The sequence below is a fragment of the Orbicella franksi genome, chromosome 10 (assembly GCF_964199315.1).
Source record: "Orbicella franksi chromosome 10, jaOrbFran1.1, whole genome shotgun sequence".
NCBI lineage: Eukaryota > Metazoa > Cnidaria > Anthozoa > Scleractinia > Merulinidae > Orbicella > Orbicella franksi.
In genome coordinates, this window is record NC_138154.1 from 13460377 (window position 1) to 13481453 (window position 21077).

Below are 21077 nucleotides of genomic sequence, written 5' to 3' on the forward strand. Positions count from 1 at the left end.
TTCTGCGGCGAATATAGAATCTTATGAAACAGACGTACTCGGAGAAATGAGATAGAAAAATCCTTGTTATGGATCTTCCATTTAATAGTGATTTAACTTCGCATTTTACCACTACAATTTACAAGGCTACTTCGGTCATCACTATAATTTATAGGCCTACTTCGTTTTTTTTTTTGTTTTTTTTGTTTTTTTTTTAAAAAAACAACAACAACAACAACAACAAAAACAATGCAAACTGTAGAAACAATGAACCGAAACATACATATATATTATATTCCCAATAAATTAGCTTATTAAAAAGAAGACCGTGCATGGGAAAGTGATATGGTAGGGGGGGGGGGGCATCCACTACCCTCCTATCTTCTTGTACATTCGAGTGTTAATTCCAGAAACTTTATATATTGTGTTATAACGAGTTTATCAATAAAATACATTTTCCTGAAAAATTGTTATTGTCATGTTACATCACTTGTAGTTTCAGAACTGTGGAATCATTCCTTTTATTCAAAACTTGATCACTGGAAAACGCAATTCAAGAGTTTTCATTGGGTTAGCCATCATTACATATGAGCAATTAAACCATGTTCTAGCTACGAGTATGGTAAGCTTTACGCGTAATTCTTGGGGGCGTTTTTATCATTATTTTACTTTAGTTTTCTATGTGGGCGCGTTTTTACTGAAACTATAGGGACCTTAAGCAAACCACGACGGCAACGGCAACGAGAACGCCACCAAACAACAGGCTTAATGAGTAGAACAACGGCTGCGCACGTGCGTTATAAATCTTTGTACATTTCTTAGTCGTCCTCTGCAAAGCTACAACGTGAAATGACCAGATTCTGCGTATTTTGGAGAACGCGAACGGCAGCGGCTAATTTTTCGTATTTTAATTTGGAATTGAACGCTGACATTACACATTTAGCTTCAGTAAGTTAAGATAGTAAGACAGATAGGTGCACTGATCAAATCTGTACAGCTGCGAAATTCGAAGGTAAAAAATAAAACTGTTACTGGACGTCGTCCCTGGCGTCGTCGTCGTCATAGCTTATTCAGCTTCCGCTTGCTAGATATGAAATGATTAAAGTCAACTCGGCGCTACGCGCCTCGTTGGCTATCTACCATCTCATATCCAATGCGCGCTTGTGGAATAATTGTTAACTAGGTGGTGTTAAATGGCGGTTTTATGATTCACGTCTTCAGTCCTACGCCTGCTGGTCTTACGGTTAAATGGAGTTACAAAGCCTCGAAGCATTCTTAGCAGAGCACCCTTAAATTCTGAAATTCTGAAAGGATAAATGATTACATTTACGAGCGAATTGCTGAATTGTAAGAGCTTGATAATATACATCATCCCAAATGGATTAATTCTACTGAACAGAGAACACCCCGATATAGTTATTATTTGGAATGGAAGCCAAGTTAACAAAGAAGCTCCCATAATCAAAAACAAAGTCTTTGCCAGTTTTGTTTCTCTTTGTATCTGTTGATTATGGCTGTTCATCCGTTTCTTTCCCTTCCACCAAATAACACAATACGCGGAACAAATCACTAATGAAGGGACGGCAGGTGACGCAGAAATGACGACGTGGAAGCCCGTGAGTCCTATTAAGCGGTTGTCACGCAATACCCGCATTGACGTGACGGTTGCCGCCAAGATCCACGGTGTGACAATGGCAAACTTGTAAGTACGCAGGCGGAGAGTTCTGTGGCGAAGAGGCCAGCCGACAGCGTACATCCTCTCCAAGGAAACAACAGCAAGCGTAAAGATGGAAGTGAGACCGGTGCAAATGTCAACATAGACGCTGGTATGGAAACGCTCCCGTGCAGATGTATCTAAGTTGACTACCATGTAAAGAGGAACAGTTAGCAGTCCAACCAACAGATCAGCAACAGCCAAACTTATCAACAGAAAATGAGCGCGTCTGCGAATTTTCTGTTTGAGAAATATCCAGATAGTGAGAGAATTACCGACGACAATCAGTACAGCTAATAATCCAAAACAGAACTCCCACAAGATATTCCAGCTGTTAAAATCCATAACGAAAGACGATAAAGAGTTGGTGAAGGTCTTCTGACCCTGAAGACAAAAAATGCGAATAAAAATTTATGACCGGTTTTAACTAAGTTTAATGAATTTTAAACTTGTGAACTAAAAACTAAAAATAAACCAAAACAAAACAAAATTAATAAAGCTGACAACTTGTTACATAGTTGAAGACATTTGCAAGTTTAAAATATGTTGATCTGCCACTGTCATGTCGCTTCCTTGAGCGTGTGTATTCAATAGACTCACTCGATATTGGGGAGAAGGAAGGTTCCAGGTTCGCCAAGCTTCCTAAGCCTGTCCCAACGTAGTCCGGACACTGTGCAATTTCAATCTCAATCCGTCTTCTCAAGAGCGTTTTCTATATTCAGTACGCGTTCATCAGTGTGAAATTTTAGGCTAAACCGAGAAATCAGAGTTGTGTCCTTCCAAAATTAATGCGTTTTTTCCTCTAAGTCTTATGAACTCGCTGTAGCGGGAAGAGAAAGAATCTCAATCTGTCTCGTGGGATATTTTGGCGTTATGTCATTTAGCTTCTTACAACAGACCCTAACTTACATGAGCTTTGATTTGACTGACTCGGTGATCTCCACAGACCTCTATATACTTGGTTTAAATAAAATCGGCAAATATCGGAACTAAACGTGCCTACATCCTAACTTGACTGCTTGATTTAAACAAGTAAAGTCTATAAATAGACGGACTTTATTGTTAATCATGTTCAGAGGAAGTCGAATTTAGTCGTTTAAGCGAGAAAAAAAAAAACGCAAAGGTGTAAGGTCTCTGAGAAGTATGACGTGTGTTATGAACAATACCAGGATTTCTAACATGATAATTGATCCATGTCCCCCTGAATACACCCAAACTGAGTCAATTCGTCTTAGGTACTTAGCGATTCGAGTCGATCCGAACCACCGGAAGTCAAGCCCTGTGAACAATAATGATACAGGAATCTTACTAGTTCTTAAAACGTGACAACAAACTTGAGACGATTAGTCTGAGGTACTTGACGATTCGACTCGATTCGCGCGGAGTAGATACGCACCACGTGACACTAAGACCCGTGAAATAATGATACACGAACCAATAAATTCAATTAAACTAACTGAAGGATGTTGTGTTGTGTTTGGAGGCCTACCAGAATCTTCGTTTTTATATTTCAATGTTTTGTTTGCTACATGTAGCTACATGTAGTTTATTAGGTTTTTTTTTGGGGGGGGGGGGGGGGGTTGAGCGAAATACGGCCCCGTCCACACTACACCAAAGAAATTTGAAAACGGAAGTTTCGCTCCGAAAACGCATCAAATGCTTTCCGTCCACAGTACTCGGGAGGAATTTAAAAACGCAACAATATATAACCGGTCATTTCGAATTTGTGTTTGAGGAAAACTCGATCAGAGAATTCCCATGATTATCTAAACGCCACCGTTTTCGAAAAGCTCCGTTTTCAAAACGTTTTCAGTCCACACGAAGACGAATAGCTGACAGTTTTAAGAGCCAATTCCTGTAAATATCGAGAATGAGATGACAGTCGCGAAATTTCGGATTTCTTCATATTTTGCCCAAATAACCTCTATGAGTTGTTTTCGAAAATACCATTCAAAGCTCCTGAAGCGTTTTAGTTTTTTCGAAATCGAGGAAAGTTTGAAAATCGCCATTTTAGCTGCCTGACGCCCGCCGAAAATGGCCAAAAATTGTGCGTTTTCTTTTCGCTCGTACAGATCAACGCGACGATATCTATCAGTATACTTAAGGTAGCTCATAGTGCATGTCTTGCTGTTTCTAAAGCATTAATTTGATTAGCAAAAGCTCCAAGTGTAGTAATATTTTAGGCCGATACAAGTACCTTCATCGAAGTTCGTGAGCGAAAGGGCTAATTTTAGCTAATTTCAATACCATCAAAAGCCCACTGGTACATTGAGTTTGAAGTCGAAACTAAAATTTTCTGAAAGCCCATACTCTATATTATGTTGTGTAAAAGTCTCTCCCGGGGCCCGAAAAAACTAACCCGTCGAGAGACATAAACGTCTGGTACATTTTTGTAAATTCAGTACGCGTTCATCAGTGTGAAATTTTAGACTAAACCGAGAAATCAGAATTGTGTCCTTCCAAAATTATAAATTTTAATTGCCACCAAATAAAAGCGTTTATGGCTTCTACCCACGCTCCTGGCGTTACTTTAAACATAGTGTTAATTTTCAACCAGGAGATTAAGATAATGAGGAAAGGCTGGAAGTACTGAAGGGTCGACCTAAATGGGGACGGGGTCACCAAGTACAAACTTGATTGAGCGATAATCACAAGACCATCGCAAGATTATTTTAAGATTATTTTAACTTGTGACTTCAATAGTGAATTCATTGGTAATAGCCACGAGTTTCACTGAAAATAACCCCGAACCTCTCTTTCAGCGATAGGTATAAGACGTGGCATGTTTCTCGAGTTCGTCCTCTGTCTCCAGACCTGACACACTCAACGAGTTCCACCCTCCTCCTCCCTTCCTCCACCTCATTTATATTATGTATTTGTGATATGTGCACTCCTCCTTTTTGTCGTGCCCTCACCTTTGCAAGAGCTTAACAAATAAGAATTCGTTAATATTGTATTTCATATTAGTTTTAATCAATAAATCGGCCATTCTGCGTGGCCAAAATTTATCCCAACAACGACTTGTCTGGTTTCGATTTCTTTAAGCGTTATAGCAAACAAAGCTCGACTGTTGACCTAGAAAAGTTCACATAGGTACAGCTTCATAGTTATAATTTTGGAAACAAGGGAAGAAGACATAAAATGCGTTTTTTCCTCTTATGAACTCACTGTAGCGGGAAGAGTAAGAATCTCAATCTGTCTCGTAGGATATTTTGGCGTTACGTCGTAAAAACATTTAGCTTCTTACAACAAACCCTACTGGACTTACACGAGCTTTGATTTGATTGACTCGGTGATCTCCATAGACCTCTATATACTTGGTTTAAATGAAATCGGCAAATATCGGAGCTAACCGTGCCTACATCCTAACTTGACTGCTTGATTTAAACAAGCAAAGTCTAGAAATAGACGGACTTTATTATTAATCCTGTTAAGAGGAAGTCGAATTTAGTCGTTTAAGCGAGGAAAAATAACCGCAAAGGTGTAAGGTCTCTGAGAAGTACGACTTGTGTTATGAAAAATGCCAGGACTTCTAACGTCTAAAGAACCGGATAATTTTAAACGTCCATGGCCAATACAGCCAAACTGAGTCGATTCGTCTGAGGTACTTTGCGATTCGAGTCCATCCGCACCATCGGAAGTCAAGAATCGTGAACAATAATGATACATGAACCTTCGGCCTCGTTCTTAAAACGTGACAACAACTTGAGTCGATTCATCTAAAGTACTTAACGATTCGACTCGATTCGCGCGGAGTAGATACGTACCACGTGACACTAAGACCCGTGAAAAAATGATACATGAACTTTCCTCATTCTTAAAACGTGACAACAAACTTGAGTCGATTACCTTCCTTGTTCTTAAGATGTAACAACAAAACTTGAGTCGATTCGTTTGTGACACTTCACGATTCGACTCGATTCGCGCTGAATAGATACCTACGTACGTACCACGTGACACTAAGACCCGCGAACTGTCATGATACATGAACCTTCCTCGTTCTTAAAACGTGGCAACAAATTTGAGTGGATTCTTTTCAGGTACTTCACGATTCGACTCGATAGAGACGCACCAACGTGGCACTAAGATTCGTGAAATAATGATACATGAACCAATTACTCTAGTTAAACTAACTGAAGGATGTTGTGTTGTGTCTGGAGGCCTACCAGAGTCTTCGTTTTTTATTTAAATGTTTTGTTTGCCACATGTGGTTTATTAGTTTGTTTGTTTTTTTTTTTTGCGGGGGGGGAGGGGGGGAGGAGGGAGGGGTTGAGCGATATACGACCGCGTCCACACTACGGCGAAGGAATTTAATAACGCAACAGTCATTTTGGATTTGTGTTCGAGGAAAATTCGCCATCGTTTTCGGAAAGCTCCGTTTTCCCTTGAAATGTTTCAGTCCACGCGAAACCGAAAAGCCGGCATTTTTAAATTCCTCCGGTTTTCAGAGCGTTTTCGAATAGCTCCGTTTTCGTAACGGATCAGTGTGGACGGTAGGCCTAACCGTAGAAATGAAGTTGCGTATTTAAATTTCTCCGGTGTAGCGTACTGCATACACCTTTCATGTGTGACAGTTGGAACTGAGCCCTTACAAAGTTAATGCACTTTTTTTTCTCTGATCTACTCGCTGTAGAACAGAGGAGAATCTCTATCTGTCTCGCAGGATATTTTGACATTACGTCGTAAAATAACAGTCAAGATCCTACCTTACGTGGGCCTTGATTCGATTGGAACAGCGATCTCCAAATACTTAGTTAAAATGAAATCGGAAAATATCATAGCTTACTTATCTTACGTGCATCCTTACTTGCCTGCATGATTTAAACAAGCAAAGTCTATAAATAGAGGGAGAGACTTAATCATCAATGATCGAGGGAAGTCGAATTTAGTCATTAGACCGAGGCAAGGCCCACGTACGTACAAGAGGTGAGGTAAAGGACTGTGAAATAACAAAGCACAAGTTTGTAAGGTCAGAGGTATGACGTGCGTTATAAACAATTCAAGGATTTCTAACAGTCTAAATAAAGAACTGGATAACTAATTTTAATGAATTTTAAACTTGTAAACTAAAAACTAAAAATAAACCAAAACAAAACAAAATTAATAAAGCTGACAACTTGTTACATAGTTGAAGACATTTGCAAGTTTTAAAATATGTTGATCTGTCACTGTCATGTCGCTTCCTTGAGCGTGTATTCAATAGACTCACTCGATATTAGGGAGAAGGAAGGTTCCAGGTTCGCCAAGCTTCCTAAGCCTGTCCCAACGTAGTCCGGACACTGTGCAATTTCAATCTCAATCCGTCTTCTCAAGAGCGTTTTCTATATTCAGTACGCGTTCATCAGTGTGAAATGTTAGGCTAAACCGAGAAATCAGAGCTGTGTCCTTCCAAAATTAATGCGTTTTTTCCCTCTTAGTCTTATGAACTCGCTGTAGCGGAAAGAGAAAGAATCTCAATCTGTCTCGTGGGATATTTTGGCGTTATGTCATTTAGCTTCTTACAACAGACCCTAACTTACATGAGCTTTGATTTGACTGACTCGGTGATCTCCACAGACCTCTATATACTTGGTTTGAATAAAATCGGCAAATATCGGAGCTAAACGTGCCTACATCCTAACTTGACTGCTTGATTTAAACAAGCAAAGTCTATAAATAGACGGACTTTATTGTTAATCATGTTCAGAGGAAGTCGAATTTAGTCGTTTAAGCGAGAAAAAAAAAAAACGCAAAGGTGTAAGGTCTCTGAGAAGTATGACGTGTGTTATGAACAATACCAGGATTTCTAACATGATAATTGATCCATGTCCCCCTGAATACACCCAGACTGAGTCAATTCGTCTTAGGTACTTAGCGATTCGAGTCGATCCGAACCACCGGAAGTCAAGCCCTGTGAACAATAATGATACAGGAATCTTACTAGTTCTTAAAACGTGACAACAAACTTGAGACGATTAGTCTGAGGTACTTGACGATTCGACTCGATTCGCGCGGAGTAGATACGCACCACGTGACACTAAGACCCGTGAAATAATGATACACGAACCAATAAATTCAATTAAACTAACTGAAGGATGTTGTGTTGTGTTTGGAGGCCTACCAGAATCTTCGTTTTTATATTTCAATGTTTTGTTTGCTACATGTAGCTACATGTAGTTTATTAGGTTTTTTTTTTGGGGGGGGGGGGGGGGCGGGTTGAGCGAAATACGGCCCCGTCCACACTACACCAAAGAAATTTGAAAACGGAAGTTTCGCTCCGAAAACGCATCAAATGCTTTCCGTCCACAGTACTCGGGAGGAATTTAAAAACGCAACAATATATAACCGGTCATTTCGAATTTGTGTTTGAGGAAAACTCGATCAGAGAATTCCCATGATTATCTAAACGCCACCGTTTTCGAAAAGCTCCGTTTTCAAAACGTTTTCAGTCCACACGAAGACGAATAGCTGATAGTTTTAAGAGCCAATTCCTGTAAATGCCGAGAATGAGATGACAGTCGCGAAATTTCGGATTTCTTCATATTTTGCCCAAATAACCTCTATTGTGAGTTGTTTTCTAAAATACCATTCAAAGCTCCTGAAGCGTTTTAGTTTTTTCGAAATCGAGGAAAGTTTGAAAATCGCCATTTTAGCTGCCTGACGCCGCCGAAAATGGCCAAAAATTGTGCGTTTTCTTTTCGCTCGTACAGATCAACGCGACGATATCTATCAGTATACTTAAGGTAGCTCATAGTGCATGTCTTGCTGTTTCTAAAGCATTAATTTGATTAGCAAAAGCTCCAAGTGTAGTAATATTTTAGGCCGATACAAGTACCTTCATCGAAGTTCGTGAGCGAAAGGGCTAATTTTAGCTAATTTCAATACCATCAAAAGCCCACTGGTACATTGAGTTTGAAGTCGAAACTAAAATTTTCTGAAAGCCCATACTCTATATTATGTTGTGTAAAAGTCTCTCCCGGGGCCCGAAAAAACTAACCCGTCGAGAGACATAAACGTCTGGTACATTTTTGTAAATTCAGTACGCGTTCATCAGTGTGAAATTTTAGACTAAACCGAGAAATCAGAACTGTGTTCTCCAAAATTATAAATTTTAATTGCCACCAAATAAAAGCGTTTATGACTTCTACCCACGCTCCTGGCGCTACTTTAAACACAGTGTTAATTTTCAACCAGGAGTTTCAGATAATGAGGGACGGCTGGGAGTACTGAAGGGTCGACCTAAATGGGAACGGGGTCACCAAGTACAAACTTGATTGAGCGATAATCACAAGACCATCGCAAGATTATTTTAAGATTATTTTAACTTGTGACTTCAATAGTGAATTCATTGGTAATAGTCACGAGTTTCATTGAAAGTAACCCCGAACCTCTCTTTCAGCGATAGGTATAAGACGTGGCATGTTTCTCAAGTTCGTCCTCTGTCTCCAGACCTGACACACTCAACGAGTTCCACCCTCCTCCTCCCTTCCTCCACCTCATTTATATTATGTATTTGTGATATGGGCACTTCTCCTTTTTGTCGTGCCCTCACCTTTGCAAGAGCTTAGCAAATAATAATTCGTTAATATTGTATTTCATATTAGTTTTAATCAATAAATCGGCCATTCTGCGTGGCCAAAATTTATCCCAACAGCGACTTGTCTGGTTTCGATTTCTTTAAGCGCTCTAGCAAACAAAGCTCGACTGTTGACCTAGAAAAGTTCACATAGGTACAGCTTCATAGTTATAATTTTGGAAACAAGGGAAGAAGACATCAAATGCGTTTTTTCCTCTTATGAACTCACTGTAGCGGGAAGAGTAAGAATCTCAATCTGTCTCGTAGGATATTTTGGCGTTACGTCGTAAAAACATTTAGCTTCTTACAACAAACCCTACTGAACTTACATGAGCTTTGATTTGATTGACTCGGTGATCTCCATAGACCTCTATATACTTGGTTTACATGAAATCGGCAAATATCGGAGCTTAACGTGCCTACATCCTAACTTGACTGCTTGCTTTAAACGAGCAAAGTCTAGAAATAGACGGACTTTATTATTAATCCTGTTAAGAGGAAGTCGAATTTAGTCGTTTAAGCGAGGAAAAATAACCGCAAAGGTGTAAGGTCTCTGAGAAGTACGACGTGTGTTATGAAAAATGCCAGGACTTCTAACGTCTAAAGAACCAGATAATTTTAAACGTCCATGTCCAATACAGCCAAACTGAGTCGATTCGTCTGAGGTACTTTGCGATTCGAGTCCATCCGCACCATCGGAAGTCAAGAATCGTGAACAATAATGATACATGAACCTTCGGCCTCGCTCTTAAAACGTGACAACAACTTGAGTCGATTCATCTAAGGTACTTAACGATTCGACTCGATTCGCGCGGAGTAGATACGTACCACGTGACACTAAGACCCGTGAAAAAATGATACATGAACCTTTCTCATTCTTAAAACGTGACAACAAACTTGAGTCGATTACCTTCCTCGTTCTTAAGATGTGACAACAAAACTTGAGTCGATTCGTTTGTGACACTTGACGATTCGACTCGATTCGCGCTGAATAGATACGTACGTACCACGTGATACTAAGACCCGCGAACTGTCATGATACATGAACCTTCCTCGTTCTTAAAACGTGGCAACAAATTTGAGTGGATTCTTTTGAGGTACTTCACGATTCGACTCGATAGAGACGCACCAACGTGGCACTAAGATTCGTGAAATAATGATACATGAACCAATTACTCTAGTTAAACTAACTGAAGGATGTTGTGTTGTGTCTGGAGGCCTACCAGAGTCTTCGTTTTTTATTTAAATGTTTTGTTTGCCACATGTGGTTTATTAGTTTGTTTGTTTGTTTTTTTTGCGGGGGGGGGGGGGGGAGGAGGGAGGGGTTGAGCGATATACGACCGCGTCCACACTACGGCGAAGGAATTTAATAACGCAACAGTCATTTTGGATTTGTGTTCGAGGAAAATTCGCCATCGTTTTCGGAAAGCTCCGTTTTCCCTTGAAATGTTTCAGTCCACGCGAAACCGAAAAGCCGGCATTTTTAAATTCCTCCGGTTTTCAGAGCGTTTTCGAATAGCTCCGTTTTCGTAACGGATCAGTGTGGACGGTAGGCCTAACCGTAGAAATGAAGTTGCGTATTTAAATTTCTCCGGTGTAGCGTACTGCATACACCTTTCATGTGTGACAGTTGGAACTGAGCCCTTACAAAGTTAATGCACTTTTTTTTCTCTGATCTACTCGCTGTAGAACAGAGGAGAATCTCTATCTGTCTCGCAGGATATTTTGACATTACGTCGTAAAATAACAGTCAAGATCCTACCTTACGTGGGCCTTGATTCGATTGGAACAGCGATCTCCAAATACTTAGTTAAAATGAAATCGGAAAATATCATAGCTTACTTATCTTACGTGCATCCTAACTTGCCTGCATGATTTAAACAAGCAAAGTCTATAAATAGAGGGAGAGACTTAATCATCAATGATCGAGGGAAGTCGAATTTAGTCATTAGACCGAGGCAAGGCCCACGTACGTACAAGAGGTGAGGTAAAGGACTGTGAAATAACAAAGCACAAGTTTGTAAGGTCAGAGGTATGACGTGCGTTATAAACAATTCAAGGATTTCTAACAGTCTAAATAAAGAACTGGATAACTAATTTTAATGAATTTTAAACTTGTAAACTAAAAACTAAAAATAAACCAAAACAAAACAAAATTAATAAAGCTGACAACTTGTTACATAGTTGAAGACATTTGCAAGTTTTAAAATATGTTGATCTGTCACTGTCATGTCGCTTCCTTGAGCGTGTATTCAATAGACTCACTCGATATTAGGGAGAAGGAAGGTTCCAGGTTCGCCAAGCTTCCTAAGCCTGTCCCAACGTAGTCCGGACACTGTGCAATTTCAATCTCAATCCGTCTTCTCAAGAGCGTTTTCTATATTCAGTACGCGTTCATCAGTGTGAAATGTTAGGCTAAACCGAGAAATCAGAGCTGTGTCCTTCCAAAATTAATGCGTTTTTTCCCTCTTAGTCTTATGAACTCGCTGTAGCGGAAAGAGAAAGAATCTCAATCTGTCTCGTGGGATATTTTGGCGTTATGTCATTTAGCTTCTTACAACAGACCCTAACTTACATGAGCTTTGATTTGACTGACTCGGTGATCTCCACAGACCTCTATATACTTGGTTTAAATAAAATCGGCAAATATCGGAGCTAAACGTGCCTACATCCTAACTTGACTGCTTGATTTAAACAAGCAAAGTCTATAAATAGACGGACTTTATTGTTAATCATGTTCAGAGGAAGTCGAATTTAGTCGTTTAAGCGAGAAAAAAAAAAACGCAAAGGTGTAAGGTCTCTGAGAAGTATGACGTGTGTTATGAACAATACCAGGATTTCTAACATGATAATTGATCCATGTCCCCCTGAATACACCCAGACTGAGTCAATTCGTCTTAGGTACTTAGCGATTCGAGTCGATCCGAACCACCGGAAGTCAAGCCCTGTGAACAATAATGATACAGGAATCTTTCTAGTTCTTAAAACGTGACAACAAACTTGAGACGATTAGTCTGAGGTACTTGACGATTCGACTCGATTCGCGCGGAGTAGATACGCACCACGTGACACTAAGACCCGTGAAATAATGATACACGAACCAATAAATTCAATTAAACTAACTGAAGGACGTTGTGTTGTGTTTGGAGGCCTACCAGAATCTTCGTTTTTATATTTCAATGTTTTGTTTGCTACATGTAGCTACATGAACACCGCGGTAAAACGCACTGCGCATGAGTACAAATTTGAGCTTCCGGTAAATTACGCATTTCCGGTTACGTATTAAAATCCAATGTAAACAAGATAAAATCCCGTACCGCGAAGTTTGAAAACAAAAAGTAAGAGTTAGCAAAAGAAAGTAGGGGAAAGGTTTGTCTCGTTGAAAAGTTTATTTTTCATTTAAGTTTCAAGCGCTTGCACCCAGGGGTTTGGTGTTTGCACCAACAACAAAATATGAGAGAATTTCGGGCGCGTTCGCGCTCGACAAGAGCAATTTTTTTTTACGTAGTTCTCCTTGTTGCGTTGGTTTGGTTGTGCGGTTCCTTCGCAGAAAAATGTGGGAAAGCCAACAAAAGCAGCCGTAAATGTGCCGGCAAAAAATATTTTCTGTCTGAAGATTTAACCAGAGCTGCCGAACTCAAGTGGGCTCAACAGTTTGCCGTGTTCACTGGGACGAAATACGGACGAGCAACAACAGATGTTCGGTTCCTAGAGAAAACCATTTGCGAGGCGTCAGGAAACAGCGGATTCCTGCGAGACTTTTTGGAGTCCTGGATGCCATAGGAGCAACATGTCATGGGTACAAGCCAGGTGCAAGGTGGTGCTACAAATGCTGTACCAGAGTGGACGAAGAAACAAGGTTTATCTCGCATCCTGACTAGAAGCCGCCGGTCTTACGAACTATTGGCAGGTCAGTTAGTTAATTAGACATCGGTTAATTATAATTGACACGCAGGTTCGCACTGCCTTGGATTGCTGCAAGGATTTTCGGAATCTCCTTACCAGTAAATTAAATGAAATTAAGGAAAAGGAAAGCATACTCTTTCAAAGATTTTTGTTGCAACAATAAACAAGTTGTTTGTATCAAATTTTGTAAAATTTGTGGCAAAATAGACATGATACCAAAAAAAATCATTTTAAATTTAATTATATTTCGTGTTAAATGATCCAAGTCCTACGCATGTATGGTTCTCCACTAAGATGGAAATAAACAGACCTCAGATGACAAACTTCAAAAGTTACCTATAAAATTATCTCGCACTACTGATTTTGGAGTGTTATTTGCATTTAATGTACCTCACATTTTTATTTTACTCTTCTTAACTACAGTACAGTACGGTCAATTGCTTCACTAAAATTCATTGTTGGGGTGCAGGTAGCAAAAAGCCACCTCAGGCGGTTCAGTCCAAAATTGGTATATTTTGGAAAGAAAAAGGTAGCACAGAAGCTGGGAAATATTATTTTGAAAAATTAATTGCCAAACGAATTTAAAGAAAAATAATAATTTTAAAGACGGCAAAACAAGAACTTTATGCCACTTGACAAACTTATTTTTCCTAAGACCAAACCCATAAAATTGCACCAATAATATTGTCTAAAATTAATGTCAGTTTCACATATACTTATTGAAATTCAGTAGTACTACAATGTTGTCTCCACACCAAAGATTCAGTTAGAGGGGTGTCCAGGAACCCTATGGGCACCCACTTCACGAAAAATTTCACTAAAAATTCACCTACTCCATTTTTCATTGGTGGGGGGATATGCTTTTTGGACAGTATCTGGATACAAACAAACTCATCACTAATATGTTTATTTCTTATTTTTTACTTAGATCTTGCAATTTACCAATTTTAAGACTACACAAGAACTTAAAGCAGCAACACAGCATTAGTGAAGGCCTCCAAAAAGTTCAGAACCATTTCCAATTGCTGTTCTAAAGACTTAAATTTCTAGAAGAGGCTTTTGGAACAGACCTGCAGTACCCAAAAAGCCAGCAAACGTCCATGGCAGAAATACAAACATCATTTGGGGTGGTAAAAATAAATTGCTATGGTGAAGTTACAATGGATAAAACAGTTTGTAACAGGATGACAACAGCAATCCTTGACTTAACTCAACTATCAGGTTAGTATCACTTACCTGAAATGTAAAGATACAAGACGTACAAGATACAAGTATTTAAAAATACTGTAGTTGTAGTCAGGCATAGTAATAAAATCTTAAAAGTTGTTGTCACTGACTTAAAAATCTTAAAATAGACGTTTCAGCTTAAATACTATAACCTTCTTCAGTGATGAAATGAATGTTAATGGCGTCTAACCAATTAATGACCACGCGCATATTCCAGACATTTACAAAATGCTAAATTAATCCCTAGCGAGTTCCTCACATTCTTATAAACATCTCATTTACATTTAGACGCCATTAACATTCATTTCATCACTGAAGAAGGTTATAGTATTTTAGCCGAAACGTCTATTTTAAGATTTTTAAGTCAGTGAAAACAACTTTTAAGATTTTAAGATACAAGTATTTTGAAGGATAATTGTTTGACATCATGATAATCCATGGCACACTGTAATAACACCATCTGACCAAAACTCATTCAAACAGATTATCATTATTTACATGTATTGCACATGGTCAATGACAATATCATAAGTTTCATCATTCAGTTGAAGTCATAAGCACTAATGAGAAGGATTTAGAGGACTTCTCAATTATTATTATGGCAATGATTTGGAAGAGTTATCTGAGGTGTCTCTTGGCCAAGAAAAAAATGCTGCATCAGAGTTGCCACAAACTATTCAAGTCTCATCCTTTTAATGATTTGGAAACCTGATACTTATTTTGGTTTGAATATTGACTAGTGACTTAGGTAACAATCAAAATAACATAATGTTGTTTAGGTGACCGGTAAGGGTAACAGACACCATTTCAAGATTATATTTCTGATACAGGTATTGTATTTGTGCAATCCAATAGGTAAGAGGATGTATTAAGACCAACACATGACAGTGATTGACACAAGCATAGAATCAAATATTTAAATTTAATAAATAAAATTATTTCAATAATTTATTTAAATAAGTAAAGTAGATATTTATGTTTTCTATTAATTTCAGAAAATTCATTTGACCAGCTGATCGGAAAATTTTAGATATCCTTGCAACATCATTATGAATGCAGTGATGCTGTGCCATTGTATGCTCCTAGACAGATGAAAGAGTTTGCTGACAAAACTGCACCTGGTCTTTTCAATGTCATTTTGCAGTCTATTCTCTGGGAAGATCCAAGATTGAGTGAAGAACACCGTGTATTAGAGGAAAAAAGAACTCTTGTTTTGTTGTGCACAATAGCATATTTCAGGTACTTTGTCCTGTTTTATTCTTATTTGTATTTAAAATACAGGTCTCCTTGGAAGACCATAAGGCCACTCAGTTTAAAAACTCTGTTTAATTAATTATTGCACATTTCTTAACTAGAACAGCAGACACAGCTTTACCCCAATATAAATGTCAGTTCTATTATATAATGAAGTAAAATTACTAGATGTTTTACCTTTCTTCACATTTAACCCCTTGAAAGGTAAGGACGTAAAAGTAGTTCCAGTGAACTAACTTGCAATAATGCCATTCTTTTTGTAGATCTCAGAAAACACATACACTTCAAAGAGAAGAGGGATTATTTATCCAGCAACATGGGGCATCCTGAGATGTTATCAATTCTGGAAGAATTTGAGGCTTCAGCACAAGCTGAAGGGATGTGGATGGTCAAAAAAGCAGGCTCCTCAGGGAGCAGCCAATGTTTGTAAACCTTCAGTTTTCAAATGTACTTCAAGTGAGTTTAAAGTACGGTAGTTTAAAAAGCTGAAAGCTATAACTTTAAAATACTGTGAATTAAAAACTTGTCCAGTTAGTTGAACAGTCTTTTTGTGTACAGATGGATAGGCTTGCAAAACAGTGGTGCATAAAGGAAACATGTTATTGTAACATGGAAAATCATATAAGTCACTGAAATGATTTTAAATTTTAATAAATTTATTGTTCCAAATGAGTGAGTTACTACACAGTTCTGTAATGGTGTTCTGCCTCTTATTACTGGCAATGTACAACTTGAAGACTCCTTTGACCTATCCATCCTGAATGAAAATCCAGTGGTACCTCAAAGTTCTCTGGCATTTTATTTAGAATGGCTCACCAAAGAAGGCAGTCTTGCTGCTGTTGTAATCATGAAATTCTGAAAGTAAAATTGAAATTTATTTCCAAACCGAAAATTTGTATTTTCATGCAGGCGCTTGACTACTACATGTAGCTTGAGTTTTAAGTGGGCTTCTCATGATCAGCTCAACAAGTTGCAATCGTGAGATCACTTCCATTATGAAATTCGTAGTATTATAAGCTAAATAAAATCGATAAACAACGAATAGACTTACAAACCTTCTCTGTCACCATGAAAAAAATTTTCAACGGATATAATCTTGTAGCACTCCAAGCAACAAATTGAAAAAAAAAAAACAAAAAAAAAAAAACAAAAAAAAAAACAAAAAAAAAAAAACAGGCATAAACAAGAAGAAGAACCCTAACTTTAGATATTTTTAAATTATTGGATCCCTCTTTTTAACCATTATTGTACACTATTTTTAGTATTATGACGATTGTATTGAAAATTTCTGTTTTCCTTGTCTAGACTTAGTAGTAGTACATGTAGGTCCACATCAGCTGTACAGTTGCACACTTTTAAAACCTACTTATCAAATAAATGTATGTATGCGGAGCATTTCGTACATACCTTTTTTGTATTTGTGGTCCTTTCTTCTTTCATCTGTGGCTGCTGATTCACAACAACAAGCTTAAACACCGCGAGGCAAACAACAAAATTAATCTGAACCACCGAACATCACGGGCAAACCGGAAATGTTGAACTTGACGCATGCGCATACGTTTTGCCGCGGTGTTAGCTACATGTAGTTTATTAGGTTTTTTTTTTTGGCGGGGGGGGGGGGGGGGGGGTTTGAGCGAAATACGGCCCCGTCCACACTACACCAAAGAAATTTGAAAACGGAAGTTTCGCTCCGAAAACGCATCAAATGCTTTCCGTCCACAGTACTCGGGAGGAATTTAAAAACGCAACAATATATAACCGGTCATTTCGAATTTGTGTTTGAGGAAAACTCGATCAGAGAATTCCCATGATTATCTAAACGCCACCGTTTTCGAAAAGCTCCGTTTTCAAAACATTTTCAGTCCACACGAAGACGAATAGCTGACAGTTTTAAGAGCCAATTCCTGTAAATACCGAGAATGAGATGACAGTCGCGAAATTTCGGATTTCTTCATATTTTGCCCAAATAACCTCTATTGTGAGTTGTTTTCGAAAATACCATTCAAAGCTCCTGAAGCGCTTTAGTTTTTTCGAAATCGAGGAAAGTTTGAAAATCGCCATTTTAGCTGCCTGACGCCGCCGAAAATGGCCAAAAATTGTGCGTTTTCTTTTCGCTCGTACAGATCAACGCAACGATATCTATCAATATACTTAAGGTAGCTCATAGTGCATGTCATGCTGTTTCTAAAGCATTAATTTGATTAGCAAAAGCTCCAAGTGTAGTAATATTTTAGGCCGATACAAGTACCTTCATCGAAGTTCGTGAGCGAAAGGGCTAATTTTAGCTAATTTCAATACCATCAAAAGCCCACTGGTACATTGAGTTTGAAGTCGAAACTAAAATTTTCTGAAAGCCCATGCTCTATATTATGTTGTGTAAAAGTCTCTTCCGGGGCCCGAAAAAACTAACCCGTCGAGAGACATAAACGTCTGGTACATTTTTGTAAATTCATCATTCGTGAAACCAACATGGAACTTGGCCAGCTACCTTCATCAAGAACAAAAATAAGCGAATGGAAACCTTTTTCGTCAATAAGGATACTTGCAATCTGTGTTTTGTTTCCTTTTACATTGACCACATGATTAACTTTACCAAACATTTGCAGTTAAATCAAAATAGACGCTGCTTTTGGTACATTGTAATGTTAAGCAAATTTATTTCGATCACCGGCACGTGCATATCGCCCGAAACTGATTTTCCTTCCGCTTACTGTATGTTTCTTTTTTAAGGTTACAATTGCAACTGTAGCACACATTATTCGTTCAATATCGGCAGTCTTAATTTTTGTGGAACACCCATGGCCACAGCCGAACTTGACTTCAAGTAAAAAAAAACGTTTTGAAACGTGAAGTTTGAGTAAACAATCGATTACAGTTGCATCCATCATGTTTGGCGTAAATATTCGAACACAACCATTTCATGTAAACAGGTACACTTTACTTTAAAAACAACCGTCTCATCGCAGCATTTCTTGAAATCCTGGTCTGAGACCAGTTAATGCCGATAACAAAGCGAGAGCAGTTGACGAAACTTCATGATTAACTGACAGTTTTGCGTGCGCGCGCCGACCTGTGAGGGAAACAGGTTTTCTACTGTACAAATATGGCAAACAGGTTTCCTACTGTACAATATCGCTGTACATTTGTACTGTTATTCGGACGGTATTCGCTGCAGTTGGATAATAATTCATCATATTGTAATTTAATTAACGTTGGTATATTGCAAAATAGGCACAATATGGCTGTTTTATGACGTTTTCTTCATATCGTAGGTGTCGACATTTTCCAGATTTAGTTGAATTTCTCGAATTTTCCGCCACAATTCCAGTAGCTTTACTTCTTAGAGCGCCCTTTTAAAAATAAGAAAATTTGTATTTCGACATACCGCGGCATTTCAAGAGCTGGTTTCCATGAAAATATCGATAGCATTTGTATTTTAGCTTCATAATATTCAAGCGAAAGTGGAGGAATAATTGCACAACTGTCGTCACACATGAAGCGTCGTTTTTGAAAAGAAAAATATACAGCGTCACTGACAACGAAACGCATCCATTCGAATCAAGGACTGCCCGGCACAGAAATGGAAAAGTTACGAGTCAGAAGCTCTTGCCTCTTATCCTTATTTAGCCTCACACACAATACTTTGAATTTCTGAAAAATTTGGCGGGGCTGTGCGGTCCGCTTCCCAAACATTTACCCTATATAACACCAAAGTCTGCGATTTTTCTAACCTATTTATGGCCTGACCCTTAAATTAATACCCTGTTTCAGACCTGCCTTAGTTCTCTAGTTCAGAATGATGTTAAAGGTATTGTGAATGGCTTTAGTAGCTGGTCTTAGCGATAATGATGAAAAAAGTAGTTTCTTCTAAAAAACATACCTAATTCAAGACTAGAGTGCAAAAACCATACCCAGTTTGAGACCAAAATGACCGAAATCGATACTCTACAACTGAATAAACTGTCTTAAAAAAACATGTCCCTCTGACGCTGGACATACCTATATAGCCGATATAAGGGAGCACCCCCTCCCCTAGGGCAGAGTCAAAGTGAAGTATCAAAAGTAAATACATTTCGAAGCGCGTGGACTGTAATAACTGATACATGTGTAGACAACTTAAATTAATCAGCCCTTGCTCTTTTACAATAGTTTAAGTACTAAACCTCACCTGGACGAAAAACTCCAGGCTCTAGCAACTGAACAGATCAGTGCGGTGCAAAGCGGCGCATTAGCACATATCCCCCTCACCCCGGGACTTCTCATGCACAAGATATCAGAACCCCGGCCTTTCTCAGGCTTTGAATATCTTTGCGGAAACGAAACAATATTTGTTTCTGAGAAATAGCTTCTTGTTGTTCTTGATGAACGTAGCTGGCCAAGTTCCATGCTGGTTTCAAGAACGACGAATTTACAAAAATGTATCTCACGTTTTTGTCTTTCGACGGGTTAGTTTTTTCGGGCCCCGGAAGAGACTTTCACACAACATAATATAGAGTATGGGCTTTCAGAAAATTTTAGTTTCGACTTCAGACTGAATGTACCAGTGGGCTTTTGATGGTATTGAAATTAGCTAAAATTAGCCCTTTCGCTCACGAGCTTCGATGAAGGTACTTGTATTGGCCTGAAATATTACTACACTTGGAGCTTTTGCTAATCAAATTAATGCTTCAGAAACAGCAAGACATGCACTATGAGCTACCCAAAGTATATTGATAGATATCATCGCGTTGATCTGTACGAGTGAAAAGAAAATGCACAATTTTCGGTCATTTTCGGCGGCGTCAGGCAGCTAGAATGACGATTTTCAAATTTCTTCGATTTCGAAAAAAGTAAAGCGCTTCAGGACCTTTGAATGGTATTTTCGAAAACAACTCACTATAGAGGTTATTTGGGCAAAATATGAAGAAATCGAAAATTTCGCGACTGTCGTCTCCTCGGTATTTACAGGAATTGGCTCTTAAATTGCTCGGTGTGAACAGCTCCATTTTTGTGACGTATTAGTGTGGACGGTCGGCCTTACCGTAGAAATAAAGTTGCGTTTTCAAATTTCTCCGGCGTAGTGTACTGTATACACCTTTGATGCGTCAGGCAGTTAGAACTGCACCCTTGCAAAGTTAGATGCATTTCTTTTCTTCTGATCTGCCCACGGTAGAAGAGAAGAGAATCTCCATCTTTCTCGCAGGACATTTTGACATTACGTCGTAAAATAACAGTCAAGATCCTAACTCACATGAGCCTTGATTCGATTGGAGCAGCGATCTCCATTTACTTAGTTAAAATGAAATCGGCAAATATCGTAGCTTGCTTACCTTACCTACATCCTAACTTGACCGCATGATTGAAACAAGCAAAGTCTACAAATTGACAGACTTCCATTAATTATCAAGAGAAAGTCGAATTTAATCATTGGACCGAGGCCAGGCAAACGTACATATGACGTGA

At 38.7% G+C, this 21077-nt stretch overlaps 1 protein-coding gene across 3 annotated transcripts; it reads right to left on the reverse strand.

Annotated features, from left to right (window-relative positions):
- Positions 1–174: 174 nt before the first annotated feature.
- LOC145500520 (adenosine receptor A1-like) lies at positions 175–20999 on the reverse strand. Of its 3 annotated transcripts, none has more exons than XM_081480051.1 (2): positions 20945–20999; positions 175–2077 (listed from the first exon to the last, which is right to left on the reverse strand). In XM_081480051.1, the coding sequence occupies exon 2, from the start codon at positions 2036–2038 to the stop codon at positions 1169–1171; it is 870 nt and encodes a 289-aa protein (XP_081336177.1). In that variant the 5' UTR covers positions 2039–2077; positions 20945–20999; the 3' UTR covers positions 175–1168. The 3 variants fall into 3 exon arrangements, with proteins under 3 accessions (XP_081336177.1, XP_081336178.1, XP_081336176.1); XM_081480052.1 differs by lacking the exon at positions 20945–20999 and adding an exon at positions 9578–9605; XM_081480050.1 differs by lacking the exon at positions 20945–20999 and adding an exon at positions 6400–6485.
- Positions 21000–21077: the final 78 nt, after the last annotated feature.

What these genes read in the sequence shown, in the direction of transcription:
- LOC145500520 (XM_081480051.1), bottom strand. Translation starts at nt 2,038, where the DNA reads ATGGATTTTAACAGCTGGAATATCTTGTGGGAGTTCTGTTTTGGATTA.